The sequence below is a fragment of the Aplidium turbinatum genome, chromosome 2 (assembly GCF_918807975.1).
Source record: "Aplidium turbinatum chromosome 2, kaAplTurb1.1, whole genome shotgun sequence".
In the NCBI taxonomy this organism is placed as follows: Eukaryota; Metazoa; Chordata; class Ascidiacea; order Aplousobranchia; family Polyclinidae; genus Aplidium; species Aplidium turbinatum.
The window spans coordinates 23,166,959-23,189,570 of record NC_137473.1 but is presented as its reverse complement, the minus strand read 5'-3'; the positions used below and the strand labels follow the sequence as shown (position 1 = coordinate 23,189,570).

The 22,612-nt window shown below is 37.9% G+C and overlaps 1 protein-coding gene across 1 annotated transcript; it reads left to right on the top strand.

Moving 5' to 3' along the window:
- The first annotated feature begins 304 nt into the window (after positions 1-304).
- Positions 305-21,471, top strand: LOC145788437 (abasic site processing protein HMCES-like). Its single transcript, XM_082600204.1, has 6 exons — positions 305-360; positions 4,866-5,062; positions 5,161-5,346; positions 15,554-15,718; positions 19,603-19,745; positions 21,283-21,471. The coding sequence occupies exons 1-6, from the start codon at positions 305-307 to the stop codon at positions 21,469-21,471; spliced, it is 936 nt and encodes a 311-aa protein (XP_082456330.1).
- The last annotated feature ends 1,141 nt before the right edge of the window (positions 21,472-22,612 follow it).

Genomic DNA, 22,612 nt, shown 5'->3' with positions numbered 1-22,612 from the left:
TTGTTTTACTATGAGAGATTAGCCTAAGCTTTATACTTTCAAAATTGATCGATTTTCATACATGCAAGATTTCAAACAATGAGCTTGACTCATTGCTAAGAAGAGCTGTTGTTACACAGTACACATATAATATTAGGGTATAAAATTAATTGTAATATCGAAGAAGCTACAGGCCGCAAAAAATCTGTCCGTTAGTGGGTGTGGGCCAGTGGTTGGACCATGCTGTATTGAACTTGTTTTTGTATATTGTATCACTTAGGTGATGCTTGTATTATTCTTTTAGATAAGTGAACGAAGTTTAGTAATGTGTGGGAGAACTGCATGCACATTGAATCCTGATGTCATCAGCAACTTGTGTCGGTGAGAAATATTTTAAAAAACAATTTGTTCATGAAAAGATGTTTTTGGAAAGGCTTCTCATTTTGGAACCTGATATTAGTAAACTAGGTAATATCAGGTTTGGGTAATATTTTCATTACGATATTTACTTTAAATGTTGTCCAAGCAATGTTAATGTTCAAATATTATAAAACTAAAACATTTTACTGAGTATAATAAAATTTTAGGTCACTCACTGATGTAGGCTGTAAAAGGCACTTGCACAATGCACAGTGAAGCAGTATGACTAAAAAGTTTGTTTTGTCCCTGCTAATTTTAACAGTAGGCTATCACAGGGTATTTATTCAAGTATATGTCGCACCCCGCAACTCAGGCCTTGAATAGTACTAAATTTTTTCATGCAAATTTCCTGCTGAACATGTTGCAGTAACCTTTTTCCTGACTACTTGCTCATTTAATTACACATCCGTCAAGTAAACAGGATTGTTTTTGTGTGCCAGCACAATCCGTTACTCATGCTTCAATTGCATAATATAGCTATTTTAAAGTGATGCAGTGATGCAACTGAGATGTTTTTCAAACACAATTTTGAAATTTTTGATGTTACACCCCAACTTTTTAAGTAAACATTTAATATTATAAGCTGGTTAAACATTAAAAATTCGAAATGGCAGAATAAAATTCTGCATTCTTTTGACTTCACCAATGATCCAAAAGGATGCATACTTGCATAGTGTGATAAAATAATCAAAAAAAGTATAGCGTGTCACAATAAAATTGGCAAATTCAAGTTTGTTAAATTTAAATTCAAAGAACTTGAATTTGTCAATGTAGTGTTGTACTGTCTACTTTTTTTGTCGATAAGTTAACTAGACTTATATTCAATATCAGTCGACTAGACTTATATTCAGTGTAGGTTCACCAATTAGACTTTAAAGAAAATCATAATACCATATTCCATATTATAATACTCATCATAATAGGCTTCATGTAATAAAAGACAGGAATAAAAGAAATAAACAAACTAATAAAAGAAATTACCATGACCAAGCAACAAAGGAGGTTGACTGTTAATATGGTCACCACTGGGATCAAACAGTCCTCATTCTCATCATTGGTAGTAGCCTACTTGAAATTGGGTGGTTCACTGAAGTACCATTTGTTGAGCATGCAACCACACTTCTGACTTACAGAATTTAGTCAAAACTGCAGCAAACTAACTTATGAGATTTTCAGCAGATAGAATTCAACACTTTTTTTTGCAGTTCTTTGTTATGATAACTGAAAACTGTTGTTACTTGAAAAAATGTATGAAACGATTGAAAATAGTATAAAAAATAAATAAAAACATTAAAAAAAACAACTATTAATTTTTTTTTTATCATTTCTGCAGATGAAAACTAGGGTGCCCCTTATTTGCCGATTTTTGAATTTTTAAACAGGCGCATTCTAAAATAGTTTCGAATTGGTTAAAATACAGAACGGCAAGGTTTTTTTAAAAAGATTATTCAACATTGAAGGTATGTTCAAAGATGTTGACTTTTCTGCACATATTCAATTGTCCGATTGCATTCGAACATGTTTGCAGTTGAAAAGTCAACTGTCATGGTAATTATGCGCTCCCTTTACGGCAACACTTTTGTTTTTGAAAATTGATTGTGGGGGTAATTGGCTCACTTCAGGGCGGAGATTAGGGTAACAACCAAAAATGGTTGGGAACCACTGCTTTACGTCATGGAACTCCAAGTCCAAACGTTATAGCATTAACTTTCTTCATTCTCAAGCCTAGAAGTGGTTTTTAGTGCAATGTTCGCATACTTTATGAAAAACTCAGACATAATCTTAATGGAAACTTCTTTAATAAAATCACTCAGAATCAGATTGTAACACTTCTTGTTTGTCATATACTTGTCACAACTGTATCTCGATATTTAGGACAGCGTCCGACTAAGTCATAGGCATATTTTATTAGCCTATAGATCATATGTTAGCTGCATAGCTCGGAATAAAATTCCTTGCAGAAAAGGGTAGGTATTAGCAATGTATTGAAATTATATATTTTATTTATACAAGTATCAATTTCAGTGGGCCTGGTTTTTCAATACATACAAAGCTGCCTTCATAACCACATAATTTTCAAGGTATTTTTTCTTGTGTTAGACCACGATTCTTGATCATTTTCATTTGTGTCCCGCTTTCATTCCTCACAGTTCATTTTATCCCTCGCTTGTGTTTTAAACTTTTTACAATAACAACCACTTGAACTAGACAAATGCAATTATGACATCAGTGATAAACAGTGCTAAAAATGAGTGATTTTACTAGTAGAAAAGCTTTCAGGTAATGATTTGAAACATTCTTTGTCAAATATCTCAAAAACTAAAGCCAGTTCAAAAAAATTAAGAGCTTTTTCGGAATTGTGAGACTTGATATATTCTAAAATGACTATCACACTTTGTGCCTATTTGTTTGCCTAATGCACTGTGGACAAAATGAGAGAAGCAAACTCAATTTATCCTACAAGTAGTAGCTATCACCACAAGAAACTGCCTCACATAACTAAAGCTGCACTTGTTGAGAATCAGGTCAGAGCATTGTGAACACATGAAGAGAAATACTCATCATATTGTTATTTTAAAACATGTAATATCCACTAACATTTTGTATTACCTTTGTATTAGAATATCAATTGGACTCAGCCAAGTCAAATTTGGTTTGCATTGAGCATACATTAATTGTCGTTTAAAACAAAAAAATATTTTACAGGAAGTGTTTTTACATCAAGGGGAATCAACGTAATGGGTGCGGTACAATTTCTTCCACCTTACATTTTTAGCTGCTTATATATAAGTAGGAAGTAGATCAGGGGTCACCAAACTTTTTTCTCTGAGGGCCGGATTGCTGCGATATCAACAGCTGCGGCCGGATGCAAATTCCGAAAAGATATACTACTATTTAGAATCTCCATTGACTTGAATTGAGCACAATAAATAACAAAGTCAGCGGTGGAATAGCAAAGTTGTGATGAAAATCGGAAGGTTGCTGGTAAAGTTATCCCCTGCTGTGAATCTGTGATACACTACAGGTACAGGGCATCGTGCTTTGGAAAAAAAATTAGCCTACACCTTTCCAAATTTGGCATAGGCTGTCCCCATTTGTGGTGGCCTAATGATAAAAACAATGATAAAAAAATGATAAAAAACAGTTGTATTGCAGCTGTTATTTCCGCAGCACGTGGCGGGCCGGTTTCAGGCCGTAGTTTGGTGACCCCTGGAGTAGATTTTGCAACTGGTTTTATTAATAAGAAATAGGCACAGATCAATTGATAAAATATATATACAGAACAAGGTAAAACAATAATGCAGCAATATCCAAGGCGTTTAAAATCAAATATTTACTTCTCATAGTCAGACTCTTTTTCTGCTCTACCATGGGGGCATGTGTGCATTCAAGGCAGTCATATATTACCATGCTTCTTGTCCAAGATATCGTGATAGTGACTGAATGTTTTTCACTTTCTGAGGAATTATGGAACAAGGGCCTATGTAGGATTGTAGGGGGATCAGTGGAGTACTCAACCAGAGTGTACGGTGGCTTTATAAGCCAAAAACTTTGCTCCAACAACGAATTCATGTCTGTAGCTTGTTAAGTTGGCTGTATCTAAGGATTTTAAACTGGGTGATTTTCCAGTCCTCAGCTTTAATCTTGCAACTTTTTCAAAAAATCTTTTACAGTCTTTTATCTCACTTCCTTTCATGGTGGTCAACTGAAAGTGCTCACAGATCATGTCATTCCAACCGGTGTAAGGATAACACTTCTCAAGAAGAGGCACACATTCTAAGAATACTGATATCGCATTCAAAATATCTCATTTTGTTCCCCTGAGCACCATAGTGAGACATTCGGTGTGGAAAACTGATACTGTATAAGTGTATAGTGTAGCATTCTGAGCAATGGTTTTTGGTGTGGTTCCTTGTGCTGTCAACTGAGCTATATGCCTTGTTTGTTTTACTGAGTGCCACAAGGGTCCAATTGATGGAGTTGGGTCCTTCTTGAAATCAATGGAAACATTGAGGGGGGTATTTTTCATGTTAAAACTTGAAACGCTTGGCCAATTTTCAGATGTGATTTAGAAGACACTGAAGGGAATCAGAAAAACACAAAAAGTTCAATTTGAAAAAATGTGGAGTTGGGCCGTTTTTGAATTCACGTATTCAATATTCATGTATAAAACTGTTTTTCTTCCTCATTCCTCTAAAGTTTTTATAAATGCAAGGGACTAAAGAGATGGTTAATATGCTTGGTCAACTTGTGTAAAGCACAAAGTCACAAGCAGAAACTGAGCAAACGTTTTGAAAAGCTTTTTAGTGCTACAAATAGAATTTTAGAAATCTCAAGTGCTGTTAAACTTCAAACGTACAAATTTAAGTTGTAAGTTATTATGTTTTAGTATTCCAAAAGTTGAACTTGTAGCAAAATTACATTATCAAGTTACATGCAATCATGCATACCAGTGATGTTTTCAGGTACAGACTAAAGAATGGGACATCCACCAAACCAACATGGGGCAAAAGCAAAGACAAATATTTTCCAAGTTACAACAAGGCCCCTCGATCATATTGCCCTGTGATAGTGAGTCGAAAACACATGGATCAAGACGGCTTGTCAGATGAAAGGGAACTTGCTGCAATGAGATGGGGATTGATTCCTTCCTGGTTCCAAGGTGAGTCGTTAGCTGTTGTTTTTTCCATACTCACTTATCATTCGTCTGTTCTTGAAAAGTCTGGTACGACATATTGCTGTGATGTAGCTTTATTGCAGGAGACTCTGTAGACAAAGTCAAATACAACATGAGCAATGCACGCAGAGACACAATAATGGAAAAACGTTCATACAACATACCACTTCGTAAAGGCCAGCGATGTGTAGTGGTTGCTGATGGATTTTATGAATGGAATACTTCAACAAAAGGGAAACAGCCTTACTACATTCACCTTCCACAACCAAGTGAGACTAAACTCGGATTTTTAAACTGTTTGCGACAATTTGGTGCAGCCATTCGGACACGCCATTTCACAGATATTCTGATTTAGAGACGACCTTTTTTAAGCATCCGACGCAGTGCGCACATTTTTTAAAATCCCGTGACGGTTTTTATTTATTTAGTGAATTTGTGGGGTCATTTAGGTAGGTAGTTTCCATGCTTAACTTCCCATACTCATGGAAATGAAACGGTTTATATTGTAATTGTTACACAGCGAGGTATAGTCAGGTTCACTATGTCAAAAAAAAGAGTTTCGTTCAAATTTTTTGGAGATTAGCAAACCTATACATTTTCGGAAAGCTTAGATCATGAGGAATGCGAAAAACGTTGATTACATTTGCAGAGATGTCCGCTTGGCCGCCATTTTGAATTTTCAAAATGGCCGCCACAAAATATATATTTTGATATATTTTGATATAATAAGTCGGTGCAGGTCAAGTTGTTTCTTCGACACGAACATCTCTGGGTTGAGCAGTTGGTTTTGCATTGGCATCGGTCTAGTTGAATATTGGCTTGAGTTGCAGGTAGAATCTTTGTGGTGATAGGTGAAATCCCACTTTCATGCTGATGGTAGCCATGCCGAAGTGGATCAAGAAGCTGTTGCCACATGACAGTGGTGTGGCACCAGACAGGACTCTGAACTCGCACGCGTTCAACGTGCTCCTCTAATGCACCAATTGTTGGAGGCAAGTTTTGATTCTCCGCCAAGTTCTTGCAAAACAGGTGCCATCTCAGTTCTGGAATGTTGTTTATGTGGACACCCTTCGGGCAGTACATCGTGCAGACAAAGTTGGCCAGCATTTCTTTAACATTCGGAGATAGTGTGCTGTCCTCAGGTAAGTGTATTAGTGCACTGATTGTTTCCATTCCTACCTTCAAGTACTGTTGGAACCACTTGGTTTTATCCAATCCTGAGAATCTGCCAACATTATCAACTCCACTAAAAGTATGGAATACGGGTAATGCCTTTGCCTTCTCTTGTCCTAGAGCTCTCCATATTGGTGCGATCACCAGTGTACTTGATAGCATGGAAAGGGATGAGTGTTTGCAGAGTTGGTCGTAGTTTGCAACAGCAAGGACAAGAACGTCTGTGTCCAGACTAAAGAAGACTAAGTGCGCACCAGGACTCCGCTGTGATGCTGATGTTGCGAGGCAGATCATCAAGGTGTCAGCTTCTTCGTGATTGTTCACTTCAAACGTGATGTTTGAAGATTGCTTCTGGTGTGGCCTGACGCTGAAGTTATCACCAGCTTTGGAGAATGCTTGTTGTATCCGATTACTTCTTCAGCAAGATACTGTGTCAAATCTGCTTTCGTTTGGTCATGGGACAGGAACCTACTCAGTGGTATATGTGCTTGATTCTGGTGTCATCCATTTTTTGGAAGAAGTGTCTCCAAATTGCTCTTTGAACTTTTCTCAGAGGCGCGACATCTTTGGTGCAGCCAGGAAAAACCGTTTCCGGGCATTCGTGTTGTTAGAAATGCCAATTAGTCCAGAGCGGACTTTCATCATCTTGTTGAACTGCTCTCATGCACGATCTGCACCAATGGACACAAATGGGATCTCACCCTTGGTAACAGACACATTGCCTTCTTGAAGTTCGCACCAAGTCTCTGGGTAGCTGATCTTCAGGTCATGCATATCTGCAATATACCGTGGCCAAATGCGCTTGTACTTTATCCGATCTAGGGCTTATTCAGTTCCTCACCAACTTGCAAATGGAGATTGAGATCTGCATTCCGGGATACCTCGACAAAGAATAAGATCGTTTCCACACAGTGAACATAGTTCATCATTGACTTGAACATTGCATTAGAGGACTTTTCCGTTTCCCATGCTTTCAATTGCTGCATCACATCTTCATCTATGAGGATTCGTTCCAGATGGTCATGAACAGTCGAGATGGATTCAAGAGTAATGTTTCTGTTATCAGATAACGATGTACATGCCTCCTGGACCTTATCTGCTAATCTTGAGCAGATAATCTTCAGATGTGGCTTCTCTGTGAAAAACTGATTCAAGGCCAGTTTTACAAAGCTATGTAAGTGTGGATGTGTGCACGAAGAGTTCTCTTGTCGTGCGCACACTTGAGAATTTGTCTTGTGATCGCAGATCTATACACATCGGCTTCGATCCAGGCATCATTAACCCCAGAGTTCTCTATGGAAGTTCCGAGAGCTCTTAGTGCAGCCATCACAGCATGCAGCTCACCCAGTCTGGAAACAATTTCTCTTTTCAGGTCGACCCGTGCGTCTAGCAACTATACTGCCTTTTCGTAGAGGGCCATGTCGAAGGTTATCACAGTTGGGTACCCCTGGCCAACGACTAACGTCTTCTGCTGGGATACTTGTAGAATCACAGTCAGCATAGTAGGCCACTCGTGGCAACTTCAGGTAGCAGGGGCAGTGCACCAACGTGAGTGAGTGGTTGGCAAGATGAGATGAGTGACTTGTATCCTGCCCATCCGGGGATCTTGCTCTGTTCATCATTTTCTCTTGCTCTGGACAAAGTAGATGCTGTGACCCACCCTAACTGGGTCAGTTCATTTGACTGAGCAACACCTATTGTGTTGGCCTCAAACCTCCGTGCTCTGTTGTCAAGTTCTGGTTTTGGCTTGGCACATGGCTTAATGTGCACATGATATGGAAAGATTGATAAGTTCTTACCTGCAGTAAGTTCGAGCTTTGTGCGACTAGTTCTCCTGGAACATTTGCTTTCTGATACACTGCAGTAATTGTTCCATGTGTGGTGCCTTTCCAGTACGCGGACAACAAATACGAATAGATACTTTTTCATTTCATTATTTTCATTTTTTATACTTAATTACGGACAAATACGACGTAACACTGTATATAAGTAGTAATGTAACGAAATATAATTTCTGCGGCCATTTTGAAACCAATATGGCGGATAATTGCAAAGTAGTTAACGCTTGGTATCTAGGTATGCTTCTAATGGATTTCTTGACCCTTAAAATATAGAATTAGCATGTTTGATAAAGTTTCTAAGTTTATTAGGAGCCGAGATATATCAAGATATATATTTTGCGGCGGCCATTTTGAAAATTCAAAATGGCGGCCATGGGGACATCTCTGCAAATGTAATCAACGTTTTTCGGATTCCTCATGGTCTAAGCTTTCCGAAAATGCATAGGTTTGCTAATCTCCAAAAATTTTGAACGAAATTACATAACGAACCTGACTAGTAAATGTGACTTATCAGTAGGGATGGAGATCAAATTTAACTTTTAAGTTTATCATATAGTAACATCAACAGAAAACAAAAAACTACATTGAAACAAATTTCAGACGTGTTTGATATCACATGATGTTCTCTTCAGGAATAAGGTAAAGGTGAGTCCCATCTGCTAGAGCTGGGGAACATCTGAATTTGAATTGTATACAAAAAAGTGCAATTAAAGATGACATTTTCTCGTGTGCAACATGTTTTTTGAGCAATTTGAAATCATGTCCAAGGGCAGGTCTCAGTATTAGTTTTGTATTTGTTCTCTATCTACCATAAAATGAATTGCAGAGGCACATTCCAAGATTTACATTATGTCATTGCATGGATCCCCTAATTTTTGAGGGGTATGGTTTTTGCTATTCGAACTTGATCCATTTCATAATCTGTAAAATAGACAAACATCTTAATAGAACGAAAACATTTTACACATTGAAAACAATTATTTAGCGTTTTTTTATACATACCAGCACAAAACTGTCATCTAAAAAAATAAAATTGCTCGTCCAATATTTGGTTTTTAAAGCTTGCTTTAATTTTCGACTAAAGTCACCCTCACAGGCAAAAGTCACTCCAGTTTACGGGAACAATAAAATTAGACTTTATTCACTTCAACCTTTTTTTACTTTGAAACCTCTCATCGTATCAGCCTAAAATTTAGTTTGTAGACAGTTTATAAACTTTGAACAAGGCGAAAATGTTTTAACTTTATAGATTTTTTATTGCCCTACTAATAACCAATAACTGAGCAATACAATGTAAAATGAAATTTCCTCCCCGTTTGAGAATCACTGGTCTAGGCTCTAGGTCAGGGACGGGCAACATACGGCCCGCGGGCCGGATCCGGCCCGCGACGGGATTTTGAGCAGCCCGCAGACAGTTTCGGTCTTTACATAATGTGGCCCGCGGCCACTCTACCGCAATCCTCCACTACTTGCTTACTACGTCAAATAATAGTGACTGTTGGTTATTTTTTAGTTCTTTGATTATTTATTTTCGGTTTTTAGTCAAGTGACAAGCATGTTATGTTCCGTCATTAACGGGCCTTCCATCCCTTTTCTTTGTCTCTTGTAAGAACCTCCTTCAGTCTCAAGCTGGAAAAATAGATCAAAGTGAAATTTGGCTGATTAGTGTAATAATTGCACGGGGAACGTATACAAATAATAGTGATTGTTGGTTATTCTCTGGTTCTTTGTGTTTTTAGTTTCTTTGTTTTCAGTTAGAATTAGATTTTGAATGTAGCCTACAATAAATATTTTCCTATGGATTTTGCCAAGAAATGTAAAGTTGAAAAGGAGTGTCGCGAATTTAACAAATATTCTCAAGCGCTTTTTCACACAAGTCGGCAAGAAAGCAGTAGGCTACCATAGATGTTTCAATGAAAGTGACAACTTTGATCGACTACAGATGTCCCATTGACTTCAGAAGCTACATTACGTTAATTGTTAATAAATTCATTAAAGACTGTTTTTGGTCTTTATGCTTTAAACTTAAAGTTTACATTACATTAAATAGAATTCATTCTTTGTCTAGGTGGATAAATACACGCTTAATGTAGCAATTTATGAATCCGGCCCGCCAACTACTTCATTTTCCCATATCAGGCCCGCCGCCTGGAGAAGTTGCCCGCCCCTGCTCTAGGTCCATGGTTCTCAAAAAAAAATTTTGCGTTTCTCTGTTACATAGTCAAAATCGACGATTCCTCTTCAACAGCAGTCACAAAAAATCTAATTGCATTTTATAAATTTTTTTCTCTTCTGAAACAGGAAAAAATGGTAACCAAAGAAAATTTAATATATTACGATAAATGGCAAATTATGAGCTTAGCATCTAATTTAAAAACTGTTTACTAGACTTGTATAACATAAGACAGAATAACTCAAAGACAGGCAAAATAAGTCGAAATGAAATCATGTATAGGCCTAGTCGATTGCATTACAGAAGTAGACTCACCTGAAGTGATGTTTACGGTTTACGATGCCATCACATTATTACCCGAGTTATTCTCACTGCGTTATGCAAGAACTCAATCGGTACCGATTTTAAAGTCTTCGGTTTGACCCGACCTGGAATCTCAGATCTACCAGAGCCGAAGGCGAAACCACTCGGCCATTGAGCTGGTAGTAGACTCACCGTAGTGATGTAAAACGACACGCAATGTATACTGAGAAAAGTATGCAAGAATGTAACTGAGATGAAGAGTACAAAACGTTGATTTGGTTGGAAAGCTATGCGAATAATCAAATCAGACGTTTATTGTACCCTGTAGAGTGTAGACGAAAGTGTTACGTTTATCTAACAAAAGACTTAAACAAAGATTATTAAAGGCCGCATCGGCTATTATACATACAGTGAATTGCCAATAGTGTTTATGTAGGACTGTAGGCTACCTCACACCGCACACACCACCTGTGTAAGTATATCCAGTCAAGAAAGTAAATGTTAAGTTTTACACCTATTTTTTTGTTTCGGTGGTTTTCCTTTGTTATGTAGCACAATACAAACAAACAACATTTTTTCCAAAAAAATGTCACAAATGATGAAGAGAAAAGCCGTCTTTCAAAAATGCATTTTTTACCTGTTGGTTGAGTTACTTTAGATATTCATACTTTTATATTCTATGCCCGATGTTAATCTATTTTCGTATGGAACCAGAGAACAATGGTTTAGTAAGGATTATTACTTACTTACGCAGGTTATACTTCTTCGAAACCATCTTTACATGATGCTATATGATAGTAGAGAGTATACAGTACACTATATATAATATACACTACACCAGGGGTCACCAAATTACGGCCCGTGGGCCAGAACCGGCCGTGAACTGATTTCATCAGGCCCGCCACGTGCTGCGGAAATTACAGCTGCACTACAATTCTGTACATGTGCTTCCCTTGGCATTAGCAACCGTCTTTGGCTTTGCCTTTTTGTGTAATAGACACTTCTTTGTTAAAATTGTTTGTTCTTATAGTTCGTTGTTGTATGTTGAATCTGTACATTTTCCACCAGGTAGCCTACATGTTGGTGCTCTGTTTATATCATTAGGCCGCCACAAATGGGGACAGCCTACGCCAAATTTGGAAAGGTGTAATGCTTTTTCAAGAGCACGATGCCCTGTAGTGTATCACAGCAGGGGATAACTTTACCAGCAACCTTCCGATTTTCATCACAACTTTGTTATTCCACCGCTGACTTTGTTATTTATTGTGCTCAATTCAAGTCAATGGAGATTGTAAATAGTAGTATATCTTTTCGCAATTTGCATCCGGCCCACAGCTGTTGATCTCGCAGCAATCCGGCCCTCAGAGAAAAAAGTTTGGTGACCCCTGCACTACACTACACTATACAATTAGGCTGTTCATTGACAATCACTTTTGTGGATTATTATAAGCAGTGAGCAAATTGAGTTTAGGGCATAGTTTCCCAAACCGTTGATGCAAGGGTTGCAAGTATGCTGCGAAAGTCTTGGTGATTTGAATGTTTTAGCCGTAAAGCAATGTGAAGTGTCAAATTAGTTTAGAACGGAGCATTTACTTTGTGTTACATTATATTGGTACTATCGACAAGTTACTTTGGTAAAAGCTTGATCATCAGACCACTCCCAACTGATGTCAAACCCCGAATTAACACTATTTGTGCGCAAAAGCAGGCACATCTTTTGCATTGCAGTAAATAAATGATTTCACTAGTATAATAAATGATTTTATTGGTATAGGCCATAGGCGTCGAAATAGGGTGGGCCGGGTGGGCGACGCCCACCCTGCAGTGAATCGAGGGTGGGCAAAATATGTTTCGCCCACCCTGTTTTCATGACACTTATGAAGTGTTCGTTATAATTATTTCCGTTTTTCTTAAACGCTGGATTATCCAACCAAGTGCAGCGCAACTTCTTGTTTTACGTTATGTCTCTCGCTAAGTATCCGACAGAACAAAGCAATTCCGCAACAACGCTACGTGGAATAAAATGGGTACTCACTGCATTGTTGTTATGGCAACTGCCACAGCTGGCAATTCCTGGTGAGAGAAAGCCACGTTTGATCTTTTCTCTGAATGGTCTCACTTTGGTTACGTCACAATCAAACTTCAGTTCCCGGTCAGCGTAAGGGATGTGAATATGACATCATAATGAACATGGCAATAAAATAACCGATGCAAACTAAAGACGTACTGAAACAATCGCTTTTACAAATCAAAATGCGGCAAATCCGAAGGCGCCACTTTAAAGATAACAGGTCACGACTCACGAGTCAGGCGCTTTTTAGGTCGCAAAGGAAAACATAAAAGAAGTTTGTTTAGTTTAGCAGCACTCTTAGGATCGCAAGGTGCAAGAAAGAAAACACACAACCTATTAAAGCTAAACGCAGTCTTAGTGAGAAAGACCAACCGCACTCTTCGAAATTACAGTCGGCAATTGCCGAGGTGATTGTAAGGACCACAAGATTACAAGAAAAAACTAATTTTCTTAGACTACACCAGACTAGGATGTTGATTCAATCTTACTATTGCTGGATGTTTTATTTGGGTTACTTCCTACTTCGCCGGCGCTTAGACACGTGCCCAGCTGGGAGAATCTTTTATAGAAATATCATCCTATTTGCATTGATTCAACTCCAGTAGACGTCAAATTATTGTAAGCATCTACTCCTTGTTGCGCCTCGCTTTCCGTTATCTCGTCCAGCTGATACAGCATCTGATAATACCGATTCTGACTACCTAGTTCATTAAACAGACTTTGTGTTGCTCGCAGTGTCCCAATTGTGCCGAAATTATGTTGGCTTATAAGCTTACGTAAATCGAGGCAATCATCTCGCCGGGAGCTCTTGATATGTTTTCTGTAAATATTTGATGAATATTTGATTTGACAAATATTTGATGAATTGAAGAGAACGACAAAGTGTTTGATTTAAGACATCGCCACCTGATGTGCTGTGGCGTATCCTGGTGGTTTAAGCAAGGAAAGCAATAAAGCTGGTGGGGGGTTAGAGCGTGCCGAAGGCACGCGTATTCTAGAGGGGTCCGGGGGCATGCTTCCCCGGAAAATTTTTGCAAAATTACACTCAAATAATGGATTATACCACTTTCTGGAAACACTTTCAGGGTAATTTGTATGAAATTTATTAACAGATAAACAGCTATTAACTTATTAAAGGTAGCTGTTACACACAAACGGGCAAAAATTGTGGCTATAAGAGAACACAAAAAACTCAGCTACACAAAAACCCAACAGAGTAAGCGATTCTGAAATTGCTTCCACAGATTAGTTAAAAGAAGCTTAAATCGCGTAAACTTTGCGCGATTTACGATTTGCAAAATTTATTGGTGTCTTTCTGTGTGTCTAAAATAAATTCTAAAACAAGTCCTGGGGGGTGTTAATAGCCAGATGTCTTGCAAAACGATATAAATTTATACAAATTATGTTGTATTTTCAACAAAAGGTTCAACTTCGGAATCCAAACTTTAAAATTTTTTTTGGGGGGGCATGGCCCCTTTCGCCCCCCCTGGCTACGCCTATGTCTGACGCTATGGTGTCTATATTTGTATGGGCACTTTATTTTGAAAATACGAAATGGGCTTTCCTGCGCAGAAAAATCTATCACCTACCCATCTGGAGAAGCTCCCGCAGGTGTGAACAGCCAGGATTTACTATTAGGCCACAGTCATATACTTGTAAAGTATGGCCCATTTCCTTGGTCATTTTGGCAACATAAAGTGCACGTGCAGCTTTCTCGTTACTTCGACCATGTACTAGTGGTTTGGCATTACATTTATTAGCAGAGAAAATGGATTTGAAAAATGAGGCTGTACTGTAGGTGCAGCTTTCCTTGCACACACTTTTCGAAAAATAGAAGAAGTTAATCAAGAACATCTGCTTTTAAACTACAGATTACTGTCACATTGTTCAACTGTTTCTTTTTCTAGTATCTGTGCATTCTTCAGAGATACTTCGGTAGTGCATAATATTGCCAGTGCTTTATCAGAAAGAGTTTGATGTTGCATTTGAAACCGTGGCACTGTAGGCAAATCGGGAAAGTTGGCAGTGTATCTTACAGCCTTACTTTTTTGTTTACAAAGGAAAATACACAATTTAGCCTTGCAGGCCACCGATTCGGTAGTTAATTAACATAATCTGAACTGAATTTCAACATAATCTGAATTTCTGACTTTGTAGCCTACCGATACTGCACTCAAGTTTACACATGATCATAACTTACCCTGGGACTGTTACAAACGAATGCAAGATTATAGGTTTCATAGACCTTAAAACACATGTTTGTCCAGATAAAAACTACTTAGAAAACGTTGCGATGTCGTTGCAACTTACAATACGCGCAAAAATGCAACAAGTTTCAAGCAAAATCAGTTCTGACTGCGCCATCTCAGAGGACCGTGTTTACCTGGTCACGCTTGACTGATATCAGCTCGGAAAAGGTCTATTGCCGAGGCAATTTCAACTTTTGCCGTTTGGCCTCGGCAACGTTTTTGCCGAAGTAAAAATATGCTAATTTCGAAGACTAAACCATTGCGAATTTGCAAACATACACATTCAATAAAATCTGTTTGAAAACTCTCGCCCTCCCAGAATTCCTCTCTTCTAAGAAAAAATCGACGCCTATGGTATAGGCTACATAGATTAAAATAAAGCTTTAACTAACTTCTATCATGTCTAGTTTGTTCAACGCAGTAGAGTGAAAAGCAATACTTTGTAAAAGCATTGGCGTAATAATACGTCCATGCACCGCGATAGATTCCGAAATTCTTTGGTGTGCTGTGGTCCAAAAAAGTACTGATTTTAGGGATGCAATGTTCATGTACAGACAGCGCGATTAAATAGGATCAAAATTTTCAAGTGTAGTCACGTTAAATTTTTTTTTATTTAATTAAAAGCCTAGCCCACCCGGGAATCCACTACAACCTTGGTATGTTTAGGTGAGCTGATCGATGGAGAAGAGAAAATACCACGGCTTTTGACGATGGCCGGGATATTTGAAAAGGCATATTGTGGGAATGAGGATGTTTATTCGTTCACAATCATAACTGTTGATGCCGCTTCGGAGTTTGCATGGCTTCATCACCGTATGCCTGCGATATTGGGTGGGTAAGAAGCAAAAAGTGTTGCTTGCTGGCTGACTGTTATTAGTTGATTACACTCCGTGGTTGACAGTTGGTACAATAAATATGTTGCAAAAACTATCATTGTTTCTTTATTAAGTAGAATGTTACACGTTCTTGACTGGTTCCATGATCATGCAAACAAATGATACAGGGGTGATATTAAATTACTTGTTGTTCTGGTCCATGTGCTTGATTTCAAAGTTTTATTTTATTGTCATTTTCATAGCCAACAAAGATTTTAAAAGTTTGTCGAAGTATGTGAATACGCTTTTACTGTATAGTGCAGTGGTCCCCAACTTTTTTTTATCCGGTGGACTTTTAGTCGATATTCAAATTAAAATTCCCATTAAAATTCCCAATTCCCTATAAATCTAGTTTGTTAAAAACTTGTTTACATTAATATTCTAATCTAAGTCTTGGAAGATAAACTAAACTTTCACTAGTAATAAGCTTTTTAGCCTGTAATATTCCTTTTCATATTAAAATAATTAATTAATGAAGAACGTTGCTGAAAAGTATTTTATTTAAAGAATACATTCAAAATATAAGAGTCAAAACATTTAATAATATGTGTAAAGCTTGTGATTTTTTGTTTCAACAACTCATGAACGCTGGAACAGTATTGGAAAGAGCACAACGAATATCATTCTCTACGTCTAATCTGTTTCTCTGTTTTGTTTTCATTTGCAAAAGTTGAAAAACCTGATTCACATACATCAGTGGAAACAAATAGAAGGATACTTCTCTGCCACTTTGGAATAGGAATTACACATTAATGCCCAAAATCCAGTGATTGATTTTTCTCTGAATAAGTCTCTTGCAATAATCCGTTTTGAGCTATAAAAACATTCTTCCTGCAATATATCGGGATGTTTTTCCATCAACAATGTGAATGGATTTCGTGTTAAATCAAGATGATCGTTATAAATTTCAAAAAAATATCGAAGGAATTCCAGTTCTAATCGTGTGAGATGTTGCAAAATCAATTCTTTTTCCAACTCTTGAAGAATTTGTTCTTTGCCGTCAGCAACCAACACCGATGATAATTATTTAAACATAGTAACATGTGCAATTGTTCATTCTAACTTTTCTCTTTCAATTATCAAGCTTGCTGGTGAAAGCTTTCAAAGCATCTTTAAATAATGCTGAGCGGTATTGGCATTGGCATATGCTCTTGGAAGGGCCACCCGAGCCAGGGTGGTCGAAAGGTAGAGGCCAGACAAAACGTATCCCCCCGCGACCAGGACAGCAGAGCTTTCTACTACGTTAAGACAATCTCCTAATGACAGTGACATAAATCAAGCACTCTCCTACTATCTGCCTTGAACCAGAAGGAAGCAGTAGGCCTACAGTTTGTAAATTCACATAATATCAATATGTCAATGACTCATGGATACAGATAACCCATGTTAAGGTGCAATCTGCTTCAAACGGAGATGACGATTGAATATATACCCTATATTGGTGTTTTCCCTTGCATTTTCAGATTCAGTTTATTCTTTGGTGAATGCGGTTGTTATGGTCGGATAGTGTTCGCTAAGCACTACCGATGTACGACTCTGAGCTCAGAAGGGGTGAAGTTCTAACCTTATGTCTTCTAGAGTGCACTGCCTATTAACACAACACAAGCTTTGTATAATTTAAATCAGGGTAGACCAACACAATAATATTAATAACACTGCAATCAATGTTCCGAGTCAAAGTTCAGGTTTAACCTTGAATTAATGTTCCGAATATCTTTTCTTTCTTTGATTCGATGTCCTCTTGGGTGGTTTTCCTTTACATCCTGTCACAAATAAGAGTCGTGTTGTCAAAACTGTTTTGCTCAAATTCTTGCGCGAGCCACGTTCCAGCCTTGGCGACCTCTAGCGGAACAACACTCTTCAGACGCAGGCAGTATTAGGGGAACGCCACAATTCAATGGACCAAACAAGCAAGGAATCTAATCCATCTGTCATCATTCAGCAATGAAACAAATTTCAATTTTATTTAAAGGTCAAAAAATAAGTTAAGCTCGTCTATGAGCTCAAACACTCGCTAGGTTACGTTTCCTCTTGAAAGCCATCGAGTATTTGAAAGAAAAAGAAGTAGACCTACGTGATGGTCTGCATTCATGTCAGTGCACAGTTGCTTAAATAATCGGGAGTTAATCTAGTAATAATTTCCTCTTCAACGCTCTTGTCTAGGCCAACTTACTAGGCTTAAATAGGTTTACAATCCTAAAACCAAATTCCCCCCTAAACATTGCAAAATTCCCCCTAGTGGGGAATTCCCCCCCGGTTGGGAACCACTGGTATAGTGTATATTGTTTGGTGAAATCACAGTAACTATTGCAAAAGCCGCAGCGTGCTTTGTTATGTTGTGCAAGTTTGAATCAATTCTCATCACTGGCACTTGTTTCGTGAAAAGCCAAACACTGGCTACATAGCATGCGGTGCAAATCAGCAACAAGCTCACTGAGGAGCGAAACGATTTGAGTACAGTACTTGGTCAAAGTGAATGAAAGACACAGAAGCTAAAATGTTCAGCAAAGTAGAAACAGTAGTGTTTTAATTTTCAATTAGCGACACGTAGTGGATGGAATAATTTTCCGGCAACAACGTTTCAACCATTATCAGAAACTTCACTCTGTCAATCTCGGCGACCGGAGCTGCGTGAGTGGTTCAAAGCCTCTACATCTACACGTATAAGAAATTGCCGGGATTAAGCTCTCATAGAAGCTTTCCCAGTCCGAGGATAAAAATCAAATCAACAAAATACAAAAAGTCAGATCAAACACGGAAGATAAAATTAGTAAGGTTTTTGAAACGTTTGCAGAAAATGAGTTTAGTTTTTGCAATTGATGAGTACAGCCTCGTGGGCGGAACACGTGTCTATCAGTGGCGTAGCCAGAAATTTTTTTTGGGGGGGGCCAAATATTTGATGAATTGAAGAGAACGACAAAATGTTTGATTTAAGACATCGCCACCTGATGTGCAGTGGCGCATCCTGGTGGGTTAAGCAAGGGAAGCAATAAAGCTGGTGGGGGTTAGAGCGTGCCGAAGGCACGCGTATTCTAGGGGGGTCCGGGGGCATGCTCCCCCGGAAAATTTTTGCAAAATTACACTTAAATAATGGATTATAACGCTTTCTGGAAACACTTTCAGGGTAATATTTGTATGAAATTTATTAGCAGATAAACAGCTATTAACTTATTAAAGGTAGCTCTTATCTACACACAAACGGGCAAAAACTGCGGCTAAAATTAGAGAACACAAAAAACTCAGCTACACAAAAACCCTACAGAGTAAGCGATTCTGAAATTGCTTCAACAGATTTGCGCGATTTACGATTTGCAAAATTTATTGGTGTCTTTCTGTGTGTCTAAAACAAGTCCTGGGGGGTGTTAATAGTCAGATGTCTTGGAAAACAATATAAATTTATACAAATTATATTATATTTTCAACAAAGGGTTCAACTTGGGAATCCAAACTTTAAAAATTTTTTTGGGGGGCCATGGCCCCGTTCGCCCCCCCCCTGGCTACGCCTATGGTGTCTATCGCTGTCAATTCTTGCTACAATCGACTGCCGAGAAACACATAGAAGTTAATAAATTTTGGAGTCAAGACTGTGTTACGATAATCACGATAGTGAGATATACTTTATTTTCTGCTGCATGGAAAACTGAACATATGATGATCGTTTAATCTATATTAGTTACACTGATCAGTGATCATTATTACTCTTTACATTTGCAGTGTTACGTTGTTCACAGTTTGGTTTTGTTACGTTTTCCACATTCATATGTCTTTTATTCCTGGAAATGCTGTATATGATAATATCGAAACATTTCTTGATGACAACTTTTAACAAAATTTTGACAGAAAGTGACGATGAAATAGCTGCTTGGCTCGATTTTGAAAACGTATCTTTGGATAAGGCTATACCTCTTATAAGCCCAAAGAATTGCCTTCAATGTTATCCCGTTTCTAAACTCGTCAACAACGCAAGAAACAACAGCCCAGAGGTGATTCTTTTTTATGCATTTCGTTTTGGTGTGGCCGACCTGTCCCCACACTGTTTTCCCCAAGCGTTTAACCACCCGTTTGAATTCCTGCTACGTAAAAGAATTTGATTAAAGAAATATTGTATTAAAAAATATCTTATTTGTTAAAAAAATTATTTTACATAGCAGGAGTGCAATATGTTAATTTCTTCGCACCTTCATTGTTTTGGTTATTTGTGTTGTTTGCTTTCAGCTAATGCTAAAGTAGAGATAATCTGGAACAGATTGAAATCGATTTTGCAGCTGTTTATGATTGAACTGACTCGTGTGAAAATAAATTGGTTTACTTTTACAAAACATGCAGCTAACCGAGTCGTTCATATCAAGCATTCTTGTGAGTTTGACACCTGTCAGAGAAGATATTTCGTTGTTTTTATTACTCAATACTCACAGTAATCATTATTTCACTTGTGACATTCACCAATTTTAACAAACGATGTTTTTTCAAATTTTTTCTATTTTTTTATTTATTTAAAACTAAAATGAAGGAAACCTTCTTGCCCGACCCTGTTCATCATTCGGATAGCAAAGATTTTGGTTATGTGAACTACTCTCAGTCTCTACTCATGCCTTACAAAATATCTTCCATGTTTGAGGTGAACCACTGGCTCAAACATCTTCTTGTGATCCTTTTAACAAGTATTTTTTTGTTTTTGTTAATAGGAAAACAATAAATAAATTAGTTGGGGATTTAAATGATTGAGACAGCATCATCATCATCATCCATTTTGCTTCAAAGAAGCTTGGTGGAAACATCAAGGTTGACCAGTTGTCTGCAGCGACTCCTCCATCTCTATTATTACATTTTCAGGTTTCTTTTGTTCATGTCATCTTTTGCGGTGTCATCCCACGTTTTCTTTGGCCTTCCTTTTCTCATTTTTCTTGTCACTAACTTATTCCAGACTTGCTTTGTGAAACTGTTCTCGTTTATTCGTTCAAGATGCCCAACCCATCTCAGATGATGACCACGCAAGCACTCTTCAATATGCTCAACATCAGTCCACTCTCTCAAGACATCAGTTTTAATTTTGTTGAGAAGTTCTGCCACAAAGTGTGCCTGACAACTCTTTGAACTTTTTCGAACCCGCACGTATCCTTGCCGTCACAGCTCTGCTGGTGCAATTATCTATTTCTAACATATCTCCAAGATAACGAAACTTCGCAACAACTTCTATCTCATCGCTTCCTAAATTCACATGCTTCTCGTACGTCTCATCAGCTACAATACCCTCATATCTTCTACACTCAAAACACATCCCATCCATCAACCTTCCATGAATGCCTGAACATCTCTTGTGCGTCCAATACTTGCATTTAATACACTGAATAGAATTGCTCATTACTCTCCTGCCACACATTGCACAGGAATCCATAACAATGACTGCCAATACCTCATTTGTACATTTTATTCAGCATATGGCTGTAATTCAACTCTTGAAATTAATGATTTCAAGGCTTGGAAATTTTTATAAGATGTTCTCTTGTTTCGTACTTTCAGTGCTTTGTGAGGTTGGATCCTGAAGAAGTTAAACAGAAAGTGACTGCCAGCAGCAACATGATGATGAAGTGGCTTCAGTCCGCTCCTTCCACAAACATTCAAACACAAACAAATGCCAGTGCACCACCGAAGAAGCGATCAGCACCCACGTTGATGGACAAATGGGTCAAGAAATCCAAGGAAAAATAAATATTTGCTTCATTTTTTTTGTTTATTTTGGTTTGTAAATCATCGCAAGTCTGTAAGAACTTCTGTGACGTAATCTATTGAACGCATTCTTCCAGCGATCAAGACGTAGTGTTCCTAGTAGTGTTAGTGTAGACATAGTTGAAAGAAAGTAAAGAACAAACCTAAACAATATACAATTATACATGAAAGTAAAATTAACAACAAACAAGATGGTTTATTGCTTCACTGACGTTTCGCGCACCATGACAACGCGCATCCTCAGAGCGAATAACATACAAAAAAAAATTTCACCAGGTTATATACTGCAGTGCGATTGAAGGCAAGAAAAAATAAAACACGCAATATTTTAAAAAATTGGCCAATGATGTGTGAGCGGTTACTTTCCTCGTTAAATTACGTAAAAACTTCCAACAATAGACATAAAAATTCGAAGCGGTGACGACCAACAGAAAAAGTGCGATTAAAGGCAAGAGAAATAGAACACAATGTTTTAAAGATTGGCTAATGATGTGCGGTTACTTTCGACGTTAAATTACGTAAAAACTTCCAACAATAAACATAAATTCGAAGCACTGAAGACCACTAGAAATTCGAGACAAATTAGATTGCAATAACGTTTCCAACTGTGTTTAAGTGGGCTTGAAGCCTGCACGTCGAGACAATAATGATTTATAAGGTTTTGGTAAAAAGTTTCCGTCGTTCCGGTTGAGTACATTGCAATGTTTGGATGTGATGTTGATGAAGCAACTTTCTGCGGTGGTGCGTTGATAATAATTACTTTCATTTTTCAAAATTTTTGTTTCTGACCAGTTAATTTTGTGATCCTCTTCTAACATATGTGAGCAAAGGGCTGACTTTTCATGTTCCATATTTTTGACCGCTCTGCGATGTTCTTTGACCCGGGAATTTATACTACGTTCAGTTTGGCCAATATAAACTGCGTCACAATCATTACAAGGAATTTCATAAACAACACCACATTTATTGTCAAAAGGGGTGGGGTCTTTTGGTAGTGATAAAATATTGCCGATGGTTCGAAATGGTTTCATAGCGACTTTAACTCCGGCGCGATTCAATGCTCGTCTTATCGACTCAGAAACTCCCTGTATGTATGGAATGGTGGTGAAACTGTTATAAGTTT

Coding starts and splice junctions, on each gene's coding strand:
- LOC145788437 (XM_082600204.1), top strand. CDS start 305: ATGTGTGGGAGAACTGCATGCACATTGAATCCTGATGTCATCAGCAAC. Junction 5,063..5,160: donor GATTCCTTCCTGGTTCCAAG/GTGAGTCGTTAG, acceptor GCTTTATTGCAG/GAGACTCTGTAGACAAAGTC. Junction 15,719..19,602: donor CCGTATGCCTGCGATATTGG/GTGGGTAAGAAG, acceptor AAATTTTGACAG/AAAGTGACGATGAAATAGCT.